Raw genomic sequence first — 15,035 nt, 5'->3', positions numbered from 1 at the left:
ACATGACTTTAGAGAAGAAGACAAAAAAATATAGGAAAAAACAATGTTTAGTTCAAGCTATTCAAGAGGATGTGCAGCCAAAATGAATGTGGCCTGGTCAGGAATCAATGGACAGAGAGAGCACGCGGCCTTGCCGGAGAGAGAAGACAAGAGGGGTCGTAGGACGACCATAAATCTGACGGATCGTTGAGAATTGCCCTCAATTATACAAATGGGTGCAGGCTCACGACGCTGGGGCTTGCTACGGTATAGTGACCAGCAACATGTCAGAGGTGTACAATGGCGTTCTTAAAGGTGTGGGAGCTCTCCCTATCACAACGATGATCAACGAAACTTGTAACCGGTACTTTGCAGACAATCCAGGTTGCCAAGGCACAGGTTGCAATGAACAAGCCATGGTCTGAAAAGATGCAAAGATATCTGGACGAGAATTCAAAGAATCTCAAAGCCATAGTTGTAGTCAAATGGGCGCACTTAGGAATAAGTGGCAAGTCAACGTGCGAGCCAAGTTTGTGAAACGTCACCACAGAGGATCAAAAAAGCAATCTGTCACCCTCGGCCAAACAATGTGTGAGTGCACTTGCAACAAGCCCAAGCTTTTGGGCTACTCGTGTAGTCATGCCCTCTAGGCGGCTGCAGATTAGAACATCAACATCGAACCATACATCTCTCTTTACTTCAATACTTACAATCTGTTTTAACACCTAAACCGCTGAGTTCTGGGCCTGAGGCATTGATCAACACTATAGAGAATTGTGGTAAGGAATAAACAAATGGGTTCTGGACCAGACGTCGATGTGAACCGCCAAGGGACGATGTTCGTCTTGGAGTCATCGCAACAACATGGACCATAGACAGTAAGCATCAGAAGAACCAAGGTGGTGTCGCATTGGCAGAGCACCTACGGTGGGAATGCCCATACCGAAGCAACAACCCCGCATGATATAATTTTATTTATACTCATGAGGTTAACTTTTATTTGTACTTATGATACTTAGGTTTATTTGTAGTCGAGATGTTAAGTTTTATTTGAACTCGGGATGTTTAGGTCTATTTCTACTTCGCATGTTTAATTTTATTTGAACTCACGATGTTAACTTTTATTTGTATAAGTGGTGTTAAGTTTTATTTCTACTGGTGAGGTTAAATTTTGTTTCTAATGACTATGTGTGTACGGGTTATGACCGAAGTGCCAGACCTTTTGCTAGGGCAGCACGATGCCGCCACCGTTGCCACGTTTGGTTCAATCATCATGAAAAAATCCTCCTCGGACCTTCAAGATTCGAACCATAAAGAACGAATGGATATCAAGCCTTGTTTCGTTCCACACCTTCAGGCTCGTGGATTACTTTCTTTTGCTAAGCATGCATCTAATGATCACCTATTCATGTTAGACCCGTCTCTTTTGGCCGCCCTCGTTGACCGGTGGAGACCTGAGAACCACGCCTTTCACTTTCGTTGGGGGGAGCTTGTGCCTACCTTGAAAGATGTGTCCATGATCACGGGTCTGTCAATTAGTGGTGAGCCGTTGGTCCCTCCAACATGCTCAGCATCTTGGCGGCACGATGTCTTACTCCATCTTGGGGTAACAATGCTTGAATCAAATTGTTCTGGAGGGGCACGGGATGTCCCATTCAATTTGCCTCGTGACTCATTTAAAAAACGTACCAGCACACCCAGATCATGAGAAGTTGAAGAGGCATCTGTTTATGTATTTGTTGCTCCTGTTCGGTATGATTTTCCCTTCATCACACGGTGACATAGTTATCCCCGGCCTCATTAAGAATATAAGATTACTAGAAAAAACTTTACCTGAGAACCCCCAAAACAACTTCGGCTCTGCTATGCTCTGTCATACGTACCTATGGGGGGGGGTGATGCCACCTGAAAAATAGGTGGTAAGAAAGCTATGTTACTTTGTGTTTCCTATGAGTTTCTCCAGTTGTGATCTTGGGAAGAGTCTTGGGAACACCTCTCCGTTGGACGACCCCAAATATTATAGCCCACACGCTCGTACAACTGTGATAAGATGGGATAAAGCCCTTTAACTATGGCAAGCCGGTGGACACATGTCCCAAAACAAATGGCCTACAGATGTGGTGCACCGTGCACGGTTGTTACCCCGAATACCACCACTAGTTTGAAGTTTTGAATGAGTTACTAATCACATGGAACCCATGAACTTAGAATAAAATTAATATGGTCTTCAATTCACAATAATGCACCAACACCACTGCGTGAGAGATAGCGGCTTTAGGCTCACTCACTGTGACTTATTGTACATGTGGTTTGTTGAGCTCTATAATGCGAAGCATATCATGAAGCAGTTCAACCTCTATCAGGATATCACACCATCCTTACCGAAATGTGTCGACGACGAAATTCATAAGTAAGCTCCGACCACCCTAAATAATTTCTCTAGTGTTTTCTAATCATTAACATCTTTTTTAACTAAAACTTCATACTTTGGTACATGGATTTCAAGCTGGAAAATAAAGGTAGGGGTGGTTTCGACCTAGAATGCACACAACAGTCAATGGGGGAATATTCGGTGCTCCCAGCCTTGGGGTACTACCGGTACTCCAATGTCAATAAACATTTTTTTAATGCTTCAAAAATTCTGAGAAAATTGTGAATGTACACAATGAATATGACTACAAGCCCTAAAAATTTCAGGTCCAAACTCAAATCATACATTGAGAAACAAAAATGTGAAATCTAGCATGAATAGTGTAAAGAAGAGACAAAAGCAACATTGACACTATTCATATTTGTATTTCTCTTTTTTGGTTCTCAATGTACATTTCGATTTTGGACCTAAAATTTTTAGAGGATGTAGTGACATTCCTTGTGAACATTCTTGTTTTTTTCCAGAATTTTTTGAAACTTTTAAAAATGCTTTTTGACATTGGAGCACTGGGAGTACCCCAAGGCTAGGAGCACTGGATACTTTCCCCAGTCAATGGGCATACATGGACGATGCTTTGGTGCCTTAAGGCACCTACCTTTGTGTCTATGACATGTGGGCCCAACAGGTGACTGGCCCACACGTCAGTGACCCAAAGGTAGGTTTAAGGCACCGAAGTTGTGTCCGGCATACATGTTGAACAGTGAAGCGCAATAAATATAGTACATCAAGCTAGTTAATTTTATATTTCTGTTGTTTTATGTACACAAACCTGCTGATAAAATTATTTCCTTATGAAGACCACACGATGACACAAGAACTGATGTGTACAAGCAGTGGTACCGCAACAACACGCATATTCTGCTAACATGTTCTCTAGCTCCGAGGCTAGCACATCTCAGACGCGGGGAGCAGTTACATGGAAAGATTGACCGGTCAACAACTTACCTTCGTGACTACACGGTACAAACATTTCTGTTGTTGTTTCACGTAGCTGAAATTCAGTGTCATAACAACCATATTTCATTTAGGGTGATCAGTTTAACCAAATAGGGGAGGTGGCGGAGTTCGCCTTGCGGGTGCAAGGCATGCTACAAAAGGGAAAGTCACACCTGAAGTGCCTTTTGGACATCAGCAACAATGGTATTAAAAAATGGGTTTGTGGTCGGGACGACACTGGAGCATACGATATGCCAGAAGCGCGGTCAGCCAGACTGAGTGTGGCTCGGCCGTCCAGACTGAGTGAGGCGCGTATGAGCCAACTAGGACACGACGGGAGGGTCCGAGTACGACAACGCCGTTGCTACAACATGACTAATCTCTACTACTCCCTCCGCTCCGAATTACTTGTCGTAGAAATGGATGTATCTAGACATTTTTTAGTTCTAGATACATCTATTTCTGCGACAAGTATTTTGGAACGGAGGGAGTACTATGTAGGCCTTATTCAGGGGCGCTCAGTCAAGGGCATACATCTCAGGGCCATGGCATGGTGTTTGGCTTGGGTTCGATGCCTGAGGAGACTCATTTACCGGAGATCATCCCGTATGCAGGACAATGCTCATACACTCAAGGCGATGGATCTCAGTCCTATCTCTCCACACTAGGGATCTCAACGCCTGAGGAGATCGTTTACCCAAGATCATCCTGTACGCCGGACAATGCTCATACACTCAAGGCAAGGGATCTACCATGGTAGTGTTGATTTTACAGAAACATATATCATCCTATCGGCATTTCTTGTACATTTATGATGATAACATATATTATCATGTAACAGTTCATTTTTGTAACAGCTTGCCTTGGGTCCTCCAGTGATGGGCGAGTACAGAGGACAATACTCCGACAGTCAATGACAGGATCACAATACTACAGCACCAGTATGTTATTATATAGTACTAATAGGTAAATAATCGCATCAATGACAGAATCACAATACTACAACACCACTCAAGTATGTTACTGTATTATATAATACGCCCTCCGTCTGAAAATAAGTGTCTCGAGCTTACAAATTTGTACTAGAGCTAGTACAAAGTTGAGACACTTATTTTGGGACAGAGGGAGTAGGTAATTAATCGCATGCAACATTTCCATGGCTATTATTTACAAATCATTTTCGCCCGCAGGAAAGTACTAATCCCACATGGGACGACATGGAAATTCAATTAGGCCACAACATGGACATCCCCGGACCATCCCATGGACCTCGCAACATGGACATCCAGAATTACTTAGACTTCTTTGGTTATGACCCTATTGGCACATTTATGATCCCTCCGGGTTGGAACCCACCAGTCTAAGAATCAACCCTTAACTTTGAAACCGTATAAGTTACGAACCGTAAACATGCAAAACCGGTAGTTTCAACTCTGCCCTCTTCCTCAAACCAGTTTTGATGAATTGGAGTGGTTCTGACCAGTTGACCGCCCAGTCAACTGCCACGTCACCCAGTATTGAAAAAAAAAATGAAAGTGGCGCTGATTCCCATGGGGTAACTGTATTTTTTTTCCTCAAACTTTCTTTGAATAAGTTATATAAAATCATACCTACCATGGTGATCGTTTTGGAAAAGTTTCAAACATTTTTGCCAAACCAATTAAAATACATATTCAGCTCCCCCCCCCCCCCCCCCCCCACCCCTGGTCAAATTGGCCAAAAAATGAAAGCGTCCAGAAAATTTTGAAAACATTCTGTAAAATCAACACTGCCGTGGTGATCATTTTGGGAAAGTTTCAAACCGTCTCGCAAAATGGTTTCAAAAATACAAAACAATACATATTCAGCCCCTTTTTGTCAAATTTTGACCCCCAAAAATAAGGAAAAAATTGAAAAATTTCTGTAAAATAAATACTAACATGGTGATCATTCTGGGAAAGCTTCAAACGTTTTTGCCAGAGAGATTAAAACATACAGAAAAATACATATAGCCCCCTTTTTTGTCAAAATTTGACAAAGATGAAAGTGTCCAAAAATAATAATTTGTTTTTGTAAAATCAACACTACCATGGTGATCAATCTGGGAAAGTTTCAAACTTTTCTACCAAACAGATTAAACATGCAATAAAATACATATTCAACAAAAATATTGAGTGGCGTGGAAGCTGACTAGGCGGCTGACTGGGTGGTCAACTGGTCAAAACCACTTCAACTCACCAAAACGGTTTGAGGAGAGGGCATTTCAAAGTTTAGGGTAAATTATTGGACATACGTGACAATTTAGGGTTGAAATACGGAGTTCTCTCTAATATGAACCATATGCTACAATGACTTGCATGCCAAGAAGATTACCCAAGACATCGGATAGCACATACAGCTGGAAATGAATGATAAGGACGTAAAACTCTTGTTTCATATAAGCACAGATATAAAGCTTTTTAAACCTATAAAAACCCACCCGGGAAATCTAATAATAACTGATTGTACGAATAAGCTCCGTACGTACACAGAAACCAAAAAAATGAGTTGAGTTAAAAGAAGAAGCATAGTAAGATACAAGGGTGATGAATGTCAGACACCGAGTAGCACAGAGACAACCACCGAGAAGTATGAAGGTGGTCCAAGTAAGCACCAGGAAACCCAAGCCCTTGATGTAACCCATGAACACGGCATAACTGTTGATAGTACTGATCTCACTCCAATCGCTGTCATCATGAAGATATTGCCTGTGGCCCGCCATAATTCCTGGCCCCTAAAGAGTCGATCCACCAGATCAATCCGATGGTACTCCCTCCATCTCAAAATAAGTGTCTTAACCTTAGTACAATTTAGTATAAAGTTGAGACACTTATTTTGGGACGGAGGTAGTATTAGCTAGCTTACAAAAGAAAAGAAAAAATATATGTGCATAGTTGATACAAACAAAATACGATGAAGAAGAAAAGCAAGAAGAACCAAAAGAAAAGAGAGGAAATCATCTGATTCGATGCATTTAAGAGATTGATCTGACCTGCAAGAAGTGGGAGGAATCTATCATGGTGCAAACCTCGTCAGGCTGTGAGCCACGAGGAATTAAAAGAGGCAGTTCCAATTGATGGCATGGTTTGGGAGGTAAACGATAGGTTTATTTTATGCAGAGAACACGATTAGATATTGATTAACCATCCAGCCTGTCCAGCTTAGCTTGCTCCATCAACTAACATGGTTTTGGGGGTAAACGATAAGCTTATTTTAGGTAGAGAACACAATAAAGATATCATGTTCAGCTTAGCTAGCTCACATGGAGCGCGTGCATATATAATACAAGCACACCTCCAGGTAGCTAGTATTTTGTTCAAGTAACCTATATCTGCTATTAGTTCACACCTTGAGCAGCAGCAGCAATCAAGGTCTGATGGACACCGCTTTCTGGTCTATTTCTGTCTCTCTCTTGGTGAGAATCTCCGCTCGCTCGGCGGACTGGTTGGGAAGCTTATCGGATCACGCACCCTGGAATTATCAATATACTCCACGGAAAACATCATCTAATAAGAAACTGCTACATCTCGTCTACAAAAGACATGAACATGTTTCGGGGTTCTTCCCAAATTCTGGTTCAGAAACACTTTCGGTTGCGTGCAATCGAAGTGACACCACTATATATTTCTGCCATTTCACTTGTAAAATGCACTGAAGGATGGAATTAGTGATGATGTTTCTCTGCCATTTCATTAGCAATTGGCTATTTGCAAATTTTGCAGCCTCCAGGTGCTGAATAGACCCCCGATCATCTCCCTGACACTAACTGAGACAGTGAGACCCGTGGAAGTGGCACAGGCGGTGTACCCATGGCAGGACATATAGATCTATCAAGCACAATAAATATCTTTCCAACCAGTTTCACAGGGGGTAGATTCATTCTACTTGCGAAAAAAGGGGGCTAGATTCATTCCATAACCACCCTAAAAAACATAAGCAAAACAAGTTGGTTAATGATTAACGAAGGACAAATAAACCTCAGCTACAATGCAGAACATGATTATATAATCTAGTAAAACAGAAACAGCTATTATAATGCTGTAAGTTTGTACCTGCTCGTGAGTGCAATCCTGTCCTCCAATTCTGGTTCATCGCATAATTGTACGAATGAAGATGGCAAGACATAATTCACAGGTTGCATAGCTCCCACCGGCATCGAACAGCAGCTTTTCTGCACACAGATTTCGGTACCCGATTCCGCAACACTGCTCCTAGAGGTAAAGTAAGAATGAAGACCCTTAACACCAGAAATTTCCCAGCGTACAAAACAAAAGTTCAGAGCACGAGTCTCCATTCCAGAGGATGCTTAAAACAAGACTGGAAGTAATTTACCATGCAAGTATCAGGTTCAGTATTGATACTTGTAATATAACTAATACCATTTAGCCTCTGAAAAAATCCCCAAATGTTCACTGTTCTGTATTTGACTTAATATGGTGGGCATATTAAACTCCATTTGCTGGGCACGCCCCTGATTTTGGCCATAACTAACATAATAGTGTGTCAACTCACTGCATGGTTCACCAAACAAAAACTCACTGCATTTTTTGGATTTGCAATTCCTTGAATGGAATGAGTAAATTATTCATCTTTTCGAGTAGAATTATAGATGTATCAAGTTTAGTCTGAAGTCTGAACATTTGCTGATGACTCCAAAGGACAACAATAGCATGAGCACATTGGGTTGTTTAATTGCCTTTGACAGTGGAACAGTGCATGCACCTAGGGTAACCTACATATAGCCTATAGGTTACAAAGAGTCTAGGACCATACGAGAAGGATTGCATAACTTGCAAAATTCAGAAGGAGAAAATTAGGAGCTTATCTAAATAAAACTCCCGCATGCGTCAGGTTATAAATACTCCCTCCGTCCGAAAATACTTGTCATCAAAATGGATAAAAAGGAACGTATCTAAAACTAAAATACGTCTAGATACATCTCCTTTTATCCATTTTGATGACAAGTATTTCCGGACGGAGGGAGTACTTGTTACTGAAGGAAGCAGCAGGGCATCATCAACTAACAGAGCCTTCAGAATCACGTGTGGTATAGCAAAGCCCCAGCCAACATGCTTGGTTGATCTCCTGGAAACAAGAAAGAAGTGAGTCTATATCCACTTTCATCGCATCTTCTCCAGGAAGAAAGAAAGCACCATCATCTAGAACATTCAGTAATTCAGTCAGTATGCTCCTCTTTATTGCCCAGCTAATTCTTACTTGCTGAAAGTACTTTTTTTTCAAATTCAAGTTCACCTAGCAAGTCACCTCGTTCCTTAATAGACCCCTTCCCCTCACCTTCATTGCATTAATCTCATTTCTATAATTCCCGCAGGCTAAACTAGGCACTAGAGAAGAGACACACAACTGATCTTCATTTCAAATAAGAGCTCTTCGCCAAGAATAGCATGTGCCCATCTCCTTTGTGTTACTGCAAGCACACAGCTGAGATCTCATTTCTTCCAATTTCTACAGCCTAATATCAGGAATAAACATATGTGCACCATCCTTTCTTCACATGACTTCATTCTTAATTTGAGGACCACCAGTAAGTCTACAATTTCTGTGTTTGAAATTCTGCAAGATTCTATAACTACGCTATATCTGACAGATAGTACTTGCATGCCTAGACTGAGATTTAACTGAAAAGAGTGTACGAAGAGATGACATTGGGTATAACTGAGAAAAAATACTGCATTACCTTAAATGTTAAGACCAAGCTTGGTTAAGATAGCATCTCTGGGACCATCTCTTGGCTCAGGTAATAACATGACCCTTTTTAAGATTACCTTAACATAAGTTCCTTCATATTGTATGAAATGCCCTTTGCTTTCGGCACCATACCATACAAGCATCAATTTGTGTCTCCGGTACAAATACAAGGGCCTTTGAAATATCTGTTACGTAGTGCTACATGGGTAGGCTGTCAACAAAATGCTACTGGCCAACTACTGAAGTATTCAGTTTTGACGTCAGATGCTCCTAGAAAAAGTATCAGCCAGTAGACCATCCAAGAATATAAGAGAAAAATAAACAAAAACATGATATAAACTACTAGTAAACAATGACCTGCTTTCACAACAGTTAATGTCTTATAAACAAAGCTACTGCAGGAAGAATGAAGAGTTTCAGCTTAGAAGAACTAGAGGAAGCAACCAACAGACTAGTTCAAAACTGCAACCTCAGCAGTGACTAACACGTCAATTCCAGATTTGTTCCCACGAAAAAAGATGTTCAACCAATTTTGGGACTTCATATCATCTTTCATGGCAAAAAATGATAACCTTTTTTCATTGAAAGATAGTTTGACTCAGGATTGCATTGAAAGCTGCAATGGCAATTGAGAACATAAACATATAGGTCCTGCAGATATACTCTTCATTAATATATTTGAAAGCATTTGCAGAATGCCCTGATGTCACACTCTTAGTTCTCAGTATGCATGACAATATGATATCAGGATGGACAGGTTAATTGCAGTGTATCTTTCTTCTCTACTGAATGATGCAATGGACATACAATACGAGAAGGATTACCAAACTAGCAAAATTCAGATAGAGAAAAGTAGGAGCTTCTCTGAGTAAAACCCCCCACACGTCAGGTCATAAAAGTAGGAGTACTTGTTACTGAAGGAAGCTTCAGAGTGTCATCAACTAACAGAGCGTTGAGAATCACGTGTGGTATAGCAAGGCCCCAGCCACCAAGATTGGTTGATTGACATACAAGGACTAACAATAAAATTATCAGTTTCATTCAGGACTAGCGATGCCAAATTAGCATGTACCTGACATACTATAGCAGACAACCAACATCCACTCAGGCAATGAACAGACAGAGATTACCAGCTCACTACACATAGTGTAAACATTTTTGCGCCATGCGCAGTTCTCATGGCCCATTCTTGGTCATGTAATTCTGAAATTAGAAGGCACTTCCCTACAAGTGGCAGCACAGTCTTCGGCAAGGTGGGGGCAGCTTCCTTGTGAGGACATACGAACTTTTCCATGAAAATTTTCTGTCACCAAGGCTGCTGAATAGTAGTTCCACTCGCGCTCTGGCAATCCATTTTCCTGCTTCCTGGTTCATGTAAATCTGAATGTAGCAGGCACCTGTCCTGTGCAAGCAGCTGCATAGTCTTCAGCAAGGTGTGGTGCAGCTTGCTTGTGAGGGCATATGAACTTCTCCACAAATACCTTCTCGCTGATCGAGACCATAGCATAGTAGTCTCTGCCGTGACTTAACAATCCATTTTCCTTAAGAAACCTCATAACATAGTACCGGGGCCTGAGCCGGCCCTCCAGGTTGTAAGTGAGCATAGCGGGTCGATGAGCAATGTACGCCGGTTCCAAGCCCACCTTAGAGCGGAGGAACTCGGACTTGAGCTGCAGCACTTCCTTTGACCGTCTCAGAAGAGTCGGCAACTTGGACACAGCAATGCCAACATCGGCATCCGACCACCTCAATGTCTTCTTCAACTGTTCCACTTTGGCAGTAATCTTCTCCTCGCTGAGAAATGCGACAGCATGCAGTGCCTGCCTAAACATCCCAGAGCCACGGGGCACACCTATACGTTCGGCGGTCGCGACCATCTCCAGGGCACGCTCTGGGCTGGCGGTGAAGATCATCGGTATTTGAATGAACAGCTTGGCAATATCACAAGCACCTAGCCCGCACTCTGCCAGGAGCTTCACATTGGGCTTGACCACCCTCTCGAGGTGGGAGCCGAGGAAGCCGGAGCCGTGTTTGAGCGGCCGGAGCAAGTTGTCGATGGAGCCCAAGAGCGGCAGGTAGTACTCCAGCTTGGAGACGACAGATCTATGGCGGAATTGTCCCGGGGCGAGCGAGACGATGCGCGCGATATCAGAAGGGGATAGACCGAGCCCCGTGAGACCGACGACGACGGGGGACAGGGTTGTCTCCACGCCGGCGCAGAGGAACTGCGGGTCCTTGGCGACGAGGGCGGCGACATCAGCGCCGGAGAGGCCGAGGCCGGCGAGGAATGCGAGGACGGCGTCGGGCTTGGATGGGGACTTGAGGTGGGAGAGCTTGGCGGAGGCCTTGAGTGCCTGGGCACGGGTGAGGCCGCAGGTGCCGACGAGGTAGTCCTCGACGGCGAATCTAGGGTTCGGGGAGATGGCGGCCGCGGCCGCGGAGAGGAGGCGGTGGAGAGAGAGGAGAGGGGGTGTGGAAGGAGCTGGTGCGGCGGAGAGGAGATGGGAGAGGGCGCGCTGCCGGAGGTGGAGCATGGCGCCGCGACGGCGGGGCGGCGGCGGCGGCGGCGGTGAGGAGATTCGAGTGGCGTTGAGCGCGGCGTGTGTGGCCCCGGTCGTGTGATGAGGTCTTTTTCTTTTAGTGGAGTCGTGTGATGAACTTGGCTGAGCCAAGTTACCATCCAATCACAGCCATCCAAATGATATCCCACGGCTTATTTCCATCTGCACGATGCCCAAAGCAAGCAGCGTCCATAGAACCCAAATGACTTCCAAGATTTTTTTGACAATGTACTGATCCACGATGCGTCTCTACCAAACTACAAAAGTCCGGTTCATAATTTTGTTCAGCATTTGTTATTTTGACAATGACTTTCATAATTTTGTTCACAAAACCGACAAGTAGGGTGGGAGTTCTGTGGTGGTATTATCAAAAGGCAGTTGTTGGGGTATCCAACGCCGTCCCTCAAACCGCGTGGTTCGGGCATGTGTTTGTCATGCAATGCGGTCGTCGCCGGTGGGCACCTTCTTCGATCCCCTGACCTCCTCTGGACGGTGTCGCCGCGGCGGCGGCAAGCTCAGCGCCGCAAGCCCGGCCCCGAACTGAATCGATCTATTCCATGGTGAAGCCTCCGAAGCATAACTGCACACTCACACGATCTTTGCCGAGAGATAGGAGCATTCGGTGGAACCGGTGAACTACACTTGCTTCTTGATAGATGTGTGGGACAGAGGGCTCGTGGTACCTGCTGCCCGCTCTTCCTCTGCTTTGATAACCGTGTGAACGGAGAGTGGGCAGAGCAAAAGGGAAGGAGGTCCTCATACGGAGTCGCACACTTGAGCAGTGCGGGAGACTGGACAATGGGTCGAGTAAACTCCCTTAGGGCCGATTAAATCATAGACGAGGAACTTTTCTTTCTTGTTTTTTCTTTTTGATTGAAGGGTATGTTCTCAAAAAAGAAAGGCAGAGGTAAATACTTCGAAGTGGCGGCTCGGTAGGGATGGAATGGTCAATAGTCAAGTCAAGGATGACTTCTTTGTTGGCGAAATGATGGGGGAGACAAAGCACGCCAGTGATTCTCTGAGCTGGTCTTCATTTCCAACGCCTCGGGAAACAGGTCGAGATAGATGACAACATCTTTTTAAGTCGTTCCCACCAGGTTACACCAGCGCGAGAGTAGTGCGTGACAAAGAGCTAGGAGCTAGGAAGTAAGGATCGACCGATGGCAATGGAGTCGCTCCCGCTAGGCTTCGGCGACGCCATGGACACCACTCTCTGGTCCTTCCAGGAGGAGTTCTAGCCCCAAGAGGTGAATTGTCGCCACAACACTTCGACAAGCTCATCACCACCGCCGACCCCGACGCTAGGCCATCGCTTAGTCTGGCCAGCCGCCTCTTTGACAACTTCGAGATGTTGCAGCCGCTGTCGCCACCATGGATGACGCCGACATAGGATCCTAGTACGCTGATACAAAGCCCATCCTGCAGGAAGTCATGACAAGAATGGCCTCCCTCACCCATGCGCACTTCCCGCCCAAAACATTCAGCGCCGCTCCAGAGCGTCAATGTCGCATTCATGCCTGGCCAGAGCAGACACAACCACTCACTGTTGCTGGCATTGAAGCAACGTATCGGCCGAGAGAGCGCTGCCCGTGGCGCTTCTCGGTGCAGGCAACTATTCCATGTTTAAACGACACATTGTCGATCCGTCTCCCTACATTAATGATATGTTGTTGCCGAGGAACCTACTCCGACGCCTCCCGTCCGTCCATCTGTCGCCCACCATTAACCAGACTGCCACGACCCATTGCCATCCACACGCTATATAAACTCCAGGCCCAGCCATAGCCGCAGTCATCCTCCTATGGTTCCTTTCTCTTCACGCTTCAAAGCCCTCTGGGCAACCTCTCTTCCGAGCAGAAAAGGGAGATGGCGGCAATTTTTGTCAGCTGGCAGACCAGCAGGCAGACGGAGGCCTACGCTGCCCCAATGGAGGACGCAGTCGAGGAAGAGTCAGCGCTACCCTCCTCACCGGTGCATGCTATTGGGGAACGTAGCAGAAATTCAAAAAATTTCCTACGTGTCACCAAGATCTATCTATGGAGAGACCAGCAACGAGTAGAAGGAGAGTGCATCTACATATCCTTGTAGATCGCTAAGCGGAAGCGTTCAAGTGAACGGGGTTGATGGAGTCGTACTCATCGTGATTCAAATCACCGATGATCAAGTGCCGAACGCACGGCACCTCCGCGTTCAACACACGTACAGCCCGGTGACGTCTCCCACGCCTTGATCCAGCAAGGAGAGAGGGAGAGGTTGAGGAAGACTCAATCCAACAGCAGCACAACGGCGTGGTGGTGGTGGAGGAGCGTGGCTATCCTGCAGGGCTTCGCCAAGCACCACGGGAGAGGAGAAGAACTTGGGAGAGAGGGAGGGGCTGCACCAAAGGCAAAAGGTGTGTTTGAGAGGCCCTCCTACCCCACTATATATAGGGATCCCAAGGGGGGGGGTGCGCCAGCCCCTAGGAGATCCAATCTCCAAGGGGGCGGCGGCCAGGGGAGGAGTCCTCCCCCCCAAGGCACCTAGGAGGTGCCTTCCCCTGCTGGGACTCTTCCTTTAGGGTTTCCCCAGGCGCATGGGCCTCTTGGGGCTAGTGCCCTTGGCCCATGTAGGCCAAGGCGCACCCCCTACAGCCCATGTGGCCCCCCGGGGTAGGTGGCCCCACCCGGTGGACCCCTGGGACCCTTCCGGTGGTCCCGGTACAATACCGATGACCCCGAAACTTGTCCCGATGGCCGAAACAGGACTTCCTATATATAAATCTTTACCTCCGGACCATTCCGGAACTCCTCGTGACGTCCGGGATCTCATCCGGGACTCCGAACAACATTCGGTAACCACATACAAGCTTCCTTTATAACCCTAGCGTCATCGAACCTTAAGTGTGTAGACCCTACGGGTTCGGGAGACATGCAGACATGACCGAGACGTTCTCCGGTCAATAACCAACAGCGGGATCTGGATACCCATGATGGCTCCCACATGTTTCACGATGATCTCATCGGATGAACCACGATGTCAAGGACTTAATCAATCCCGTATACAATTCCCTTTGTCTAGCGGTATTGTACTTGCCCGAGATTCGATCGTCGGTATCCTTATACCTTGTTCAATCTCGTTACCGGCAAGTCTCTTTACTCGTTCCGTAACACATCATCCCGTGATCAACTCCTTGATCACATTGCGCATATGATGATGTCCTACCGAGTGGGCCCAGAGATACCTCTCCGCTTACACGGAGTGACAAATCCCAGTCTCGATTCGTGCCAACCCAACAGATACTTTCGGAGATATCTGTAATGCACCTTTATAGCCACCCAGTTATGTTGTGACGTTTGGTACACCCAAAGCACTCCTACGGTATCCGGGAGTTGCACAATCTCATGGTCTAAGGAAAAGATACT

General features: G+C 45.6%; 1 protein-coding gene across 2 annotated transcripts; it reads right to left on the bottom strand.

Moving 5' to 3' along the window:
* Positions 1–6,836: 6,836 nt before the first annotated feature.
* LOC123135622 (uncharacterized) lies at positions 6,837–11,710 on the bottom strand. 2 transcript variants are annotated; one of them, XM_044554776.1, is made up of 2 exons: positions 7,417–11,710; positions 6,837–7,287 (listed from the first exon to the last, which is right to left on the bottom strand). In XM_044554776.1, the coding sequence occupies exon 1, from the start codon at positions 11,605–11,607 to the stop codon at positions 10,444–10,446; it is 1,164 nt and encodes a 387-aa protein (XP_044410711.1). In that variant the 5' UTR covers positions 11,608–11,710; the 3' UTR covers positions 6,837–7,287; positions 7,417–10,443. The 2 variants fall into 2 exon arrangements, with proteins under 2 accessions (XP_044410711.1, XP_044410712.1); XM_044554777.1 differs by having other exon boundaries at positions 6,837–8,449; positions 9,063–11,710.
* Between the last annotated feature and the right edge of the window lie 3,325 nt (positions 11,711–15,035).

The sequence above is a fragment of the Triticum aestivum genome, chromosome 6B (genome assembly GCF_018294505.1).
Source record: "Triticum aestivum cultivar Chinese Spring chromosome 6B, IWGSC CS RefSeq v2.1, whole genome shotgun sequence".
Taxonomy (NCBI): Eukaryota; Viridiplantae; Streptophyta; class Magnoliopsida; order Poales; family Poaceae; genus Triticum; species Triticum aestivum.
The sequence above is the reverse complement of the archived record's forward strand: the minus strand, read 5'-3'. Positions and strand labels throughout refer to the sequence as shown.

Excerpts from the sequence above, each read along its gene's own strand:
- LOC123135622 (XM_044554776.1), bottom strand. The coding sequence starts at position 11,607 with ATGCTCCACCTCCGGCAGCGCGCCCTCTCCCATCTCCTCTCCGCCGCA.